Below are 13145 nucleotides of genomic sequence, written 5' to 3'. Positions count from 1 at the left end.
TGGTTGGAAAGGGTTTGCAACTCAAGTGGTTAAGAGCATTTATTCATGTACCCGATGTTTTAGGTTTGGTTCCTTCCTCCCTAATATCATGACTCCACATGCTATGCTTTTCTTCTTCTAATCCATCTTCAACCTTTTCTTTTCACTATTATTCTTCACTCGGTTCTCAAGTTCTCTGTTTTCTTCTCCCCATGAAAGAAAAATAAATCATACCTTTCCTTAAACCAAAAAGAAGAGTTCTTCCAATATAGACCCTTACAACTATTATATCCTAGTCATATATACCCACCTACTTTTAAATCTTTATTGAAAACCCAAATTTAAAATAGGTTGTCATGTGAGATAGATTTGTCCTAATATTATTATTAACTACATTATATGCCACCTACCTTCATATTTAATGAGTGCTGCTATTTTCACCCCCTCATCTTATTTCTCCACCCACCTTATCTTCCCACCTACCATGTAAATTTGAAAAAACACAATTCTATATTTTCACCCATAATTATTCCTAAACTACCCTTTAATCCATTTTGAAGAAAACACAAATACACACAACCTATCAATTAACTTTCGCCAATGTCCCACAAAGTCAAGCCATTCGCATAAGCTTCAAAACAAGCTCAGAACTTCAAAATAAAGCTAAAATACAATTTTCCAACTCCTTGAATCTCAAATACAACTTCACCAAACGAAATATATGTACTTCTGCTAAATACGTCAAACCATTCCAAAGCTTCAAGGGATACCCAAAAACTCCAAAACCAATCTCAAAACAACCTTAGTTTTGTTCCAATTAGCTTCAGAAACCAGCAAAAGTTCCAAGCTCAGATTCCTGTAATACCAAAACCACAAATCTGAAATCTCTCTGTAGCTTTAACCCCAAAACAAAACAAAAAAAAAAAAAAAAAAAAACACAAAAACACAAAAACAAATCAAGCAAACAAGCCAAAAAATTTACTAAAATTGAACCACAAGCATCCCACGAAAAAAAAACCCCTCAATTTTAGAAACTCCAAACCAACCTACAAATTTTAGTTTTTTTATTTTTAAATTTTGGGTAAAGAAGAAAACCCACCTAGAAAATTCTTCGAATGGTTCACAAGACAAAGAGTAAACGCAAAGAAACATAGAAAAGTAAGATGAGAGGAATTACACTTTGACTTGAGGAAGTGATATGCCACAAAAGAGTCAACCTGTATCTTTTGCCCTTTTGAGCTTCTATCCGCAGAGAAACAAGACAAGCAAAAGGTGTAAATTTGTCCTTAGAAGTCATTTCATAAATGGGTAAATTTGTCTTTAAAAGTTTAAAGATAAAATGGGTGGGAAAATAGGACAAGTGGGTGGAAATAGCAGCACTCTATTTAATTTATAATTTATTTTCAAGCATGTCATTAACTACCTTAATTATAATTCATACTCCCTATTAATAGTATATCAATCACCCCATTTATTTTGGTTGGCATTCCCTCTGCACATCGCCAATCCCTAAAATAAACAAACAAACAAAATCCCTAAATTACATATCCAATAAATAATGTACCTATAAAAAAAATTATAAATATCTATATAATATAGGTACTTTATTATTAAAAAAAAGGATTCGTTACTTTGTAATTAAAATTTCTATAAATGTTTTTATAAATTAAAAATAGGTACATTATTTACAAAAAAAAAAAAAACGTTTTTTTTTTTGTCAGAAAATAAGTATGTTGTGTAATTGAAATTTCTGCACATTTTTCATAAATTAAAAATAGGTATGTTATTTATAGGTACACAAAATAGGTATATTTACAAAAGATATGTAAAAAATAGGTATATTATTCATAAAAAAAAAGGGTGGAAAAAATAGGTACAAATAATAGGTACATTATTTTAGAGTGCAGCTAATTGAACCCTAAAATTAATTGAGTACATCCTATGATCTAAGTACACCATCCTATTTTACTCAAAATATAAAATTAACTAAATACACCCTAAGTGACTACCAAAAATACCCTTGGTACACCCTAATACACTCTATCACACAAAATAAAGAAACAAAATCGAAAGCCCTTGGAAAGAAAAAAGAGAAACGTATCCCACCAATAGTTGGTTCCTCCCGCAACCACAAAGTGAAAGAAACCAAATGCCAAAGTGTTTCATTTAGCCAATAGCTTGTATAGTCTTACCTGCACAAAAACCACAAAATTAATTGAACCAAAAAAATATCACCACAATTGCAACCACAACCACGTCCCTAGAAAATCATCTTCATGTTTCTTGTACAACATCATTAGTATCCTTGTCTTTATTTTCAATATGTTTCCAACCATAATCTACAATAAGAAATCGCGGAGGCAAGACAATAATTCAAGTTTAGCAGATAAATAGAACAGAGGAATAGTGTTGCTTCGATTCAGCTGCACCAAAATGGATTCAGCTGCATCCTCAACTTGTGATACTCGCAAGTGCACGAGCCGTTTGGTAGTATAGCATATGTAAGTGCGAGATCGATCCCACGAGGATTGGTGATTGAATGATCCAATTCATTTTCCCTACACAAAACAGAAATGAAAAAGAAAATAAATAAAACAAGAAAAAAGAAATAACTCAAGCAAATAAGTTCCCAAGTTCAATTAGATTAACGGATTGATTCTAGCTAAAGTATGATTAAGCCATGGTGTTTGGTCATAACCTTGTGTTCCTAATTCCCTAATTTGATCATTTGTTGTCTAACCTAAAACTAAGCATTAGGAACCCATTAAGCATAGAAGAACAATTTAAACAACCAAGCATGTATCTAATCCCTGTTGTCGAATGTCCATACATACTCTTCTTATCCATAGTTCAATTCGAATTAAAGCATGGTGTCTACTCTTAATTCAAACCAAGATAGCTAACATGCAAGCCTAAATGGTGATCAATCATTCAAACTAGCATATTAACTTATAAGCATAATGAATAAGAACAAAAACCATAATTGAAACTTGGAAACTAATTAAACTTGAATACTTAAGAAAGAATGTACATTACAAATAAAAGTAAAGTGGAACTAAGAAAACTTGAAGGAAAATTTAGTAAACTCATTTTGTTACAACAATTTACAACTTGAAAGGAAACTAAGAGAATTTGAGGGAGAGAAGGGAAGGGAGCTCTAGAGAAGTGTTTGAGAGCTCCCCCCCTTGGGGTGTGTTTGGAAGCTTGAAGGCTTCTCTATTTATAGGGCTAAGAGGGAGGAACAACATGATGAAATCCAACACCACCATTCCTCTTTTAATACAACCCATAACTCACACTTCATCTTGTCTATGTTAGTGTGGTTGGAATCAATCTCATCCCATACTTCTTTTGCTGCACCTCAAGCTTTCTTCACATGGGATCAAAGGTGATCAGTTGTGGCTGCCTTTTGCTGCCAACCCATGTGGTTGCCTTTTGGTTGCTGAAAAACGAGTTTTCTGAACCAGTCTTGGTGTAGGAAGGCCAGAGGTTTCAAAACGTATCTAATGGTGCTCAAATTTGGATATGTTATAATAGACATCCATTGGAACAACTTCTATGAAGAAAGTATTCCCATCAGAGCAGTAGAAGTGTACGTTTTGGGCCTTACAAGTTGGCAGCCGAACAGAGACTGGAATTGACTTCATTTCATTTCTTTGCTTTACATGCATGCACATGCTTTCTCTATAATAACTCCAGCATGTACCAACTTGCTCCTTTAGAATTTCATAGCTGGAATGCCTCCCCACTTCACTCATTATGTTGGATCCAAAGTCAGTTGCAGCATGGGTGAGGCACATGGCTTAAAGGAGGAGACAAGGCTCAAAGCTGGCAGCTGCAAATCCTGCTGAGCAAGGTTGGGTGTTGGACGGGCTGAGCACTCCACAAATATCCAATTGGGCTGAAATTTGGATATGTTGTAGTAGACACCCATTGGAACAAGTTTCATGAAGATCTTCACCTCATTCGAGCCCCATAGCATGCTGATCCAAGGCCAAGAAGTTGACCTACGAAATTGGGCTGGAAAGGGGTTGTAGCCAAAATGTGTTTGTCTTTAAGCTCATATTCCTCATATGCCAATCAGCCCTTAACATGCATGGATTGCATCAAATGTTATCTCTTGCTATCTTAACCTACAAAACACACAAACATAGGTAAGTGACTCAAAATAAAGAGAAACTAAGCAAAATCACTAAGTAAAGAAGGCATGCAAGTGTATGAAATTATGGACTTATCAAAATAGAAAATGAATTAAAAGCACAAGTTTAACTCAATAACATAACCAAATCATAAGCTAGAAGGGTACAAAATGATATACAATTATGAACCGATCAAATAGCCTCTTACAAATTTCAAGGCAAGACAATAATTCAATGCAAGAATCAATTCAAGTTCAACGCAGGACCTTCGAACATTCAACGACACCTCTTTGCCCCTCCGCCAATGCTAGCTATTTGATTATGGTTGAATATGTGGCAAGTAGGGTGTACTTATTAAAATTATATTTGTTTCACAATTCAATATATTTTTTTTGGTCATTTTATATTAGGGTAAATTAGTAATTCAATAAAAAGTTTGGTAGAAGGGTGTACTCAATTAATTTTAGGGTTTGTTTAGCAGCACTCTAATTTTATGCTTAAACGTGATAGGTATATTAATGTTTCTTCATAAATTCAATAGGCCCTAAATGTGACTTTTTTAGATACTGAATATTATTTTTTTTTAAAAGAAAAAAAAACTTACCCTAAAAATTCCTAAATTTAAGCCACTTTAAAACACCATTTTCCTATTTAAAAAAGAAACACCATTTGAATATTAATGACATTGAATTGCAGCAAATATGTTCAAAGTGTATTCAACACAATCAATGGAGAAAACAACAATTGCAAATACGTAGGGGTATTTTGGGAAATCAAAAAATTACAATAAATCAAATCTTGAGCTTGATAAGGTAACTTGATGAGGTGGATCCTAGTCATGGGTTTTTACTTATAAGAAATGGGTTTTAATCTAGGAGCAAAAAGTGATGGATTGCAGTTAAGGAAAATTCAATTTGGACAGGGTAAGCCAATAGAGAATAGGATAGCTTTTCAAAATCAGCAGCACAGAGCAGGACTTCTATAAGCTCTATATGCGATTTTGCTAGTTTCACCCATCTCTCTCTTTAATTTCTCTGTTTTTGAGTGTTAGTGTATGCCCCCACCTCTGGTCTCTGGTGCTAGTTGTTTGGGACTCAAGTATGGGGTACTCAGTATGACAGGCTAGAGAAAACGGCAAACCGAGAAGGCCGGCTAAAAAGAGAAAATTGATGCAGCAGTCTGAACAAAGTAAATCCTTCAACCAGAGATTATCAACTGTGATGAGGAAAGCAGCTCATCTTGCTAAGCTCTGCAAAGCTCAAGTGTGTGTGGTTGCTTATAATGGGCTAAATGCCAAAGTTAAGGTCTAGCCAGAAGATCAGGACATGGCCAAAGCCATAATCTGCTAGTACAAAGAAGCAGTTCTCAAGTACAAAGGTATGCCCAAAATTCGAAAGGTTAACCTCTGTGGGTTGGTGGAAAGGAAGATAAAGGGGCTCGAACAAAAGATGGGGGCTGATGACAAGGAATTGGACAAGTTATCTGGGGAATCACTGATGCGTTTATTGACTTTCTTGGAGAGCAAGTTACAAAAATTGGATGATACAAAGAAAACCTATTGCTGATATACTCTATGATGGAGAGAAGAATGTTGGGCAGAGCATAAATAATTGTGATTACTTGCTTCACAAGGAACTACACCAGCCATTAATCCCTCATGTGTTCAATGTAAGCTACTCAAACAATGGAACTTGGCCATGGAAAAATTATGAACTTCGTGATAATAGTTTTCAACTTGGCTTTGCAAATTGCTCCAACAATGGCACCATGACAGGTTTAGCTGACCAAATTGTGTCAGCTGGGACAAGTGATTATTCTAGTTCAACTGGTGAATGGGGGATGCAGTCTCAGGTTTTCGTACAGAAGAACATGTTGCTTCGATGGGATTGGAGAAGTGGAGAAGCAATTTGGACCAACATAACTCAATGGCATTGAGAAAAGCAGAAAGCTTTGGACATGGTGACACAAAAACAGAGTGAATTATAATGTTCCTCAGCAGTTTATGGAGGCTGGTCAACCATCCTTACTTGATGAGGCGTTGCCAATTTCATTCTGATCAAATCCTCCGCAATTTTACACGAATTAGTTTTTTCACAGGCTCAGGAATTTATAGAGTTTAGTCACAACCGAACCAATTGCCACAAACTAAATCTTTATAGTTTAGTCATTTAGTTCGGTTTCAATAAGGGTATATATCTGTACAGTCCCCTCTCTCTCTCTCTCTCTCTCTCTCTCTCTCTCTCTCTCTATATATATATATATATATATATATATATATATATATATATATATTTGTATGTATTTGTTCTATTCGTTTTTCCCTTGTGGAGTTGGCTAGAAGCAAGAGGAAGCCTCTTTCCAAAGTGCCTTACTAAAAACAGCCCCAAAATAAGCAAGAACAACCATAAATCTGATATCAAAGAAACACCAAGGAAGCTTACAAGTAAGCTCTTTCTCTGAGTCAATTATTTATACATTCACATACATGATTAAGAAAATAGTGATATAAGCATACAAAATATTTATAATATGTATAAAAAATAGGCTCTGATATACCAGGGGCCCATATGATTAGTAGAGAGCACCCTAGCTATCCTCTGGAAAATGACATCTGACCCACAGAAGCATAGGAGTAGTGAAGCATTTGCATTGCATAGATGGCACTTTGCAAGAAATATATGGCTCGGATGACAAAGTGAACCTTTGGGCGGTGCCATATTCTTAAAGCTTTTACTTTGCCTTGAAGGTAAAGCTTAGCAGGGCTTATAGCTCTGCATTCGGGGTTTTGGTTTGGTTGGTGCATATATTAAAAAAATGTACCTTTCAAATATGAGGTTTCTGAAATCTTCTCCTTTGCCCATTCTAAAAACATGAGGTTTCTGAAATCTTGTCCTTGGTTTAGCAATCCCAGCCTTTAAGTCAGTCAAAGGCAATGCGAAGTCCTTATCAGTATTTTGCTTACAAGGTTTCATGTACAACCCCTTCACAATTCCTACCTAATTAATGAGCCACACAACTCCTTGAAGAAACTAAAAAGAAATGCGCATATTTGCCTCTACACATTCATATAAATATTTGGCATCTTCGTCTTCGTGCCTCATTGCCTCATTGCCTCATCACATAAGCACACCGCAAGTGAAATTGTGAGCACTAGAGAGAAAAAAATGGCTAGCAGTGTCCGGAACAGACTCTTCGCTGGGTTGCTGTTTCTTTGCTTTGGGTTTCTGGGCTTTATCACTTCTCCAGCAGAAGCTGCCATAAAGAAATACCAATTTGATGTGAGTTGTTTCAAATGCTTCAATATCATTTACATGCACACACAGCCTTGAAACAACAAATTGAAAAATGAAAAAGGAAGAAGAAAAAAGAAAGAAAAAATTTGTACTTCGTGCATGGATTCCAGTTAATAACATCCTCTGTGTTCTCACAGGTCCAAGTGAAGAATGTGAGTAGATTGTGCCATGCAAAACCCATTGTCACTATAAATGGAAGGTTTCCGGGGCCTACAATCTATGTCAGGGAGGGAGACAGAGTTCTCATCAATGTTACCAACCATGCTCAATACAACATGTCAATTCACTGGTAAGAGTTGAACTAAATTAACCAAACAAACAAGTGATCAAATCAAAATTAGGTAAATATAGCAAAATGTCATAACTTATAGCTGATTGAGTTATATATGTTCTTACAGGCATGGACTGAAGCAATATCGAAATGGTTGGGCAGACGGACCAGCTTATGTAACACAATGTCCAATTCAGACTGGAAGTAGCTACACTTATGACTTCAATGTAACAGGCCAAAGAGGAACTCTATGGTGGCATGCACACATTCTTTGGCTGAGGGCTACTGTCTATGGTGCAATTGTCATCCTGCCTAAACAAGGCACCCCGTTTCCCTTCCCACAACCATACAGGGAAGCTGAAATTATACTCGGAGAATGGTGGAATGGCAATGTGGAAGAGTTTGTCAACAAAGCAAACAACTTGGGATTGCCACCAAACTCCTCGGATGCACACACAATCAATGGGAAGCCAGGGCCATTGTTTCCTTGCTCTGAGAAACGTAAGCACAACATAATCACAGAAAATACAAGTATATGACATTTTGGGATTAAGTCCAAACCCGGAAGGTGGTTGCCATGCAATTTTCATAAAGTTCTAATTTCAATTTTGTTCTGTTTTTCTTGTTTTAGATACTTTTGCTATGGAGGTTGAGCAAGGGAAGACCTATCTCCTGAGAATTATCAATGCTGCTCTCAACGATGAACTTTTCTTCGGCATTGCCGGTCACAACTTGACAGTGGTGGAGGTTGATGCAGTGTACACAAAACCATTCACTACTGAAGCCATACTAATTGCACCTGGCCAGACCACAAATGTTTTGGTCCAAGCCAATCAAGCTTCAGGCAGATACTTCATGGCTGCTAGGCCTTTCATGGATGCTCCAGTTGCCATAGACAACAAGACAGCCACAGGAATATTCCAATACAGAGGCATCCCCAACACAGTTCTACCAAGCCTTCCTCAACTGCCTGCCTCTAATGACACAGCCTTTGCTCTAAGCTACAACAAGAAACTCAAGAGCTTAAACACTCCAAATTTTCCAGCAAATGTTCCTCTCAAAGTTGACAGAAAGCTCTTTTACACCATTGGTTTTGGAAAAGAATCATGCCCAACTTGCCTTAGTGGAACAAGATTTGTTGCTTCCTTGAACAATATCTCTTTTGAGATGCCTCGGGTTGGGCTTCTACAAGCCCATTACTTCAATCTCAAAGGGGTGTTTAAAACTGACTTCCCTGATAGGCCACAAACTCCTTTCAATTACACTGGTGCACCACTTACAGCAAGTCTTGGGACTTCCACAGGGACTAGGCTGAGCAAGATTGCCTTCAACTCTACAGTTGAGCTGGTGTTGCAGGACACTAATCTTCTAACGGTTGAGTCACATCCCTTCCATCTCCATGGATACAACTTCTTTGTTGTTGGAACCGGGATTGGGAATTTTGATCCTGCCAAGGACCCTGCTAAATACAACTTGGTTGATCCTGTTGAGAGAAACACAGTTGGAGTTCCCACAGGTGGTTGGACCGCCATTCGTTTTAGAGCTGATAATCCAGGTATGATAATAATTGCAATATTCATTTCGAGTAACTTACAGGTACCACATTTACTGATGATAGTCGAAAAAAAAAACTATCATATCTATCATAGAGGTAGAAGTTAGAATTCACTCATATATAATAATGAGAGGCTTGTGGGTTATTCATAAGCTTTGCTTCCTTGTTTGAATGTCTAGGCGTTTGGTTCATGCACTGTCATTTGGAGCTTCATACCGGGTGGGGATTGAAGACAGCGTTCGTCGTAGAAGATGGACCAGGATCAGATCACTCTGTTCTGCCTCCGCCTAAGGATCTGCCGCCATGCTAATGACACGTGGACTGTGTTCGTATCAATCTGCTTACTTACACTTCTTGCAAAAGTTGCAGAAGCTAGGTTTCTTGAGGGTTACAAACAATTATCAAAGGGAAAAAGAATCAATTTGTGTGAGACTGAAAATGTAATAAATTAAACCATACTATGTAACAATTGTTTTCTTTCATCATAATTCTTCTGATTAATACTGGAAATAATTATATAACCACATCCTGTGCATTTCCACTTTTTTGAAAGCTGATCATAACCTGAAAACAGTTGAAGCTTTACAAAAATCTGGAGATGTAGACATAAGAACTCTCCGTGAGGGGGCGTGTTGAAGAATATAAGTCCCACATTGGAAACTTGACTAAATAAAATACAATATATAATGAATGGTTCCACTACTAATATCACCGAGGCCTTTTGTGATAAAACCCCACACCTACTGGGTTTTGTAGGTGGTTAAGTTGGGGACGATATCGATGTTGTTAGTAGTGGGCCGCTGGCCTGTCTATCTGAAATTTGGCATGGTATCAGAGCAGTGATCTTGGAATTATTGATTCTAGTTTCAAACCCCCGCCGCTGCTATCAGGGTTGATGATTTTTTCCACCCTCATAGAGGTAGCACCACCGACTCCTTCTCTCCTTCTCAACCAACCATAGCCGAGTTGAGTGCCCAGGTGGCTCAGCTCCTACAGATGCCGACTCCGACTCTGACTCCGACCCCGACTTAGGCTTAGATCTCGATCTAGATTCCTACTAAACCTGCATCATTTGCATCTTCCGCTGTACAGATTATGACTTCTCGACTAACGATCCTGACACATGGACGAGATTGCACATATTGTGGTGATCCAAGACACACTCGTGAGACTTGTTTTAAATTGTATGGCTACCCCGAATGGTAGGCTACTCTCAAAGATCGAACACAATGCGATACGACCAATAATGGTACTGGTTATGGATTCCATACTTCGGATAAGAGTGATTGATCGGTGCAAAATTACATATCATTTTGTACCCTTCTAGCTTATGATTTGGTTATATTTTTGCGTTAACTTGAGCTTTTAATCTATTTTGTTTTGTTTCAGTGTATTAAGCATTGAGACTCATTTAATGCATTTTGGAGTCAAGTTAGTTCAAAATTATGTCTACAGATTAGTCAACTTCACGGATTGGACTGTACGTGCACAGGAAGAACCAGATAATGAACATACCTCATTGGAAATATGTGGAAATCTAGTTTATGCAGCATTTTACGATTCATGATTCCGAGTCTTCTAAAGGAAGTTATACAAGTTTTGGCAGCTTAAGGTCAAATTCATCAGCATCTGCGTTACTGAGCCAAAAATGATATTTGAAGACCTTTCTGATTTTTCCTTGTATATATGGTTGGAAAGATAAGACCAAGAGCTTCAAGATCCATATTTTTCCAGATTTTTCAGAATGGAGGAACAAGCCCAAAACGAGCCCACAAGAAGACTGCAATGCATTGTTATGCATGACATATGCATGAGCTAATTATTTTTGGTGGGGAAGTTAGGTAAAGTTGGTGAAGTGAGTGTTGTATGTAGAATCAATACTCAATTCAGATTTTTACTTCCCTTAGGCCTATAAATAGTGAGGTTCCCCAAGTCTTCAAACACACCCCCCTTCTCTTCTCCAAAGTTCTCAAACATCTTTCCTTTCTCTTCTCCTCAAATTCTTCAAGTTCTCAAACACTTTTCCCTTCTTTTCCAAAATTCTCCATGTTCTCAAACACCTTTCCCTTCTCTTCTCCAAAGTTCTCAAACACCTCTCTCTTCTCTTCCTCAAATTTTCTAAGTTCTACTAATCAAACTAATAGAGAATCACATATATGGAAATTCATAAAATAAAATTAAAAATACACCAACACAGGTTAACAATTGCAACAAAAGGATAAACAATTACATACTAAGCAAAAAAAAAAAATCACAAGGGATGAACAATTACATACTTGAAGTTAATCAATTTGCCGAATGAACAATTACATAATTACATTGTTTTAGGTGAGAGAGAAGTGACACATGTCATAAAGAAAAGAGCGAAGGTTCAAAGGAGAAGGTTAGAGAGAAGGTTGCTAGTTGTTGGGGTCTTTTTCTTTCGGAAGGCTCGTTCGGGCTTGTTGATTCTTGGGCCGTCAATCAAGCCTTCGTTTCTCCTCTTTCTGAGTTAGCGAGAATTAGGCCCAAAGCATCCTGAGGGAGAAGCAAGTCCTAGGGGAGTACTTTGTTATTCTTTCAGTGGCTGCGTGTTTTGTGCTGATGTTTCTAGTAGCTATCGAAGAGTTGGAGATGGTGCATTGATGTTGCACAGGCTTGGCATGAGAGTTGGCTTTGGTGAATCAAGATACTACTAGGCTTGGAATGAGAGGCTAGTGGCGTGGGAGCTAAGAGAAAATGAGCATAAAGAAAGGATTAAGGCTTGAGATTTTGGGTGTTTTCAACAACAAGACGAAGAGCTTGCGATGTCTGCATTTTCTTACCAAAAAGGTAGTGACTATGGTTTCAACTTAGCTTGAGAGGATGGGTGTTTCAGATTTAGGATGAAGCTTTTTAGGGTGGGGGGGGTGGGGAGGAGAGAGAGAGAGAGAGAGAGAGAGAGAGAGAGAGAGAGAGAGAGAGAGAGAGAGAGAGAGAGAGAGGATGGGTGGCTTCAGTAGATTTCCAGGCAGCTTGATGAATGCTTGGTCGTGCTTTTGCATGGTTGAAGATGACTTGATGATGTTGAACCGAGATTGTGCGAGCTTGGCATGAGAGCTTGGAGTGTGGGAGCTAAAGACCCGCAAGTTTAGTAAATGAGAATGCATGTGTCAGGCTTGGTGTGGATAGGCTTGAGTTTGGGTGTTGAGAACTTGTTGTTTGTGGCTATGGCTGTGGTGATTTAAGAGTTTCAAGAGAAGGATGATGGAAGGAAAAGCTTGGAGGCTTGAAGGCTATGGTGTTTATAGCTTGGAAGGGTATGAGGAGGAAGGAAAAGCTTGGAGTTATGCTTGGTGAGGCTTCATAGGGAAGATGGAGGATTTCAAGACTAAGAAAGTAGAAGAAATGGTTGTGATAGCTGAGGAATAGCTGGGATGACTGCTGGAATGCTTGCAGCAGACGAAAGGAGAAAGGAAGGTGGTCTGATGGTTGCTGGGGTGCTTGAGCAACCAAGAGGGGTTGGTCGATGGTTGCTAGGATACTTGCAGCTGCCAAAAGATGGAGATTGATGGCTCAAGAATGACTATGATGACTGCTGGAATATTTGCAGCAGCTGAAGAAAGGTGAGTTCTCATGATTGCTGAGAGACTTGCAGCAACCAAGAGGGGTTGGTTTTGCCTGGGCAATGCCTCCCAATTTATAGAAGGTGAAGACTCTCTTTGGTTTCCAATAGGTAAAAGGAAGTGTTGGAGCTAGTCTATTTCTAACGGGTAAAAGAAAGCATTAGGACATTCTTATTTCTAACAGGTAAAGCTACGCATTGGAAAATGACTATTTCCTATGGGTAAAAGGAAGTGTCGAAATTGACTTATTTTCAGTGGGTAATAGGGAGTGCTTGAAGAATATCTCATTTGCTCACCCATATTGAAGAACTCCAAGTAATGGGC

At 38.0% G+C, this 13145-nt stretch overlaps 1 protein-coding gene across 1 annotated transcript; it reads left to right on the top strand.

Annotated features, from left to right (window-relative positions):
* Positions 1-7215: 7215 nt before the first annotated feature.
* LOC110773613 (laccase-11-like) lies at positions 7216-9750 on the top strand. Its single transcript, XM_021978143.2, has 5 exons — positions 7216-7396; positions 7549-7700; positions 7810-8183; positions 8314-9237; positions 9417-9750. The coding sequence occupies exons 1-5, from the start codon at positions 7283-7285 to the stop codon at positions 9545-9547; spliced, it is 1695 nt and encodes a 564-aa protein (XP_021833835.2). The 5' UTR covers positions 7216-7282; the 3' UTR covers positions 9548-9750.
* Positions 9751-13145: the final 3395 nt, after the last annotated feature.

This window comes from Prunus avium, chromosome 6 (genome assembly GCF_965620075.1).
Source record: "Prunus avium chromosome 6, drPruAviu1.hap1.1, whole genome shotgun sequence".
NCBI classification, from domain to species: Eukaryota; Viridiplantae; Streptophyta; class Magnoliopsida; order Rosales; family Rosaceae; genus Prunus; species Prunus avium.
Note: the sequence above shows the minus strand (reverse complement) of the source record. Positions and strands in the feature narration are given on the sequence as shown.

Excerpts from the sequence above, each read along its gene's own strand:
- LOC110773613 (XM_021978143.2), top strand. The coding sequence starts at position 7,283 with ATGGCTAGCAGTGTCCGGAACAGACTCTTCGCTGGGTTGCTGTTTCTT. Across the intron at positions 7,701-7,809 it reads TACAACATGTCAATTCACTG|GCATGGACTGAAGCAATATC; the intron begins GTAAGAGTTGAA and ends ATGTTCTTACAG. Across the intron at positions 9,238-9,416 it reads TTTTAGAGCTGATAATCCAG|GCGTTTGGTTCATGCACTGT; the intron begins GTATGATAATAA and ends TTGAATGTCTAG.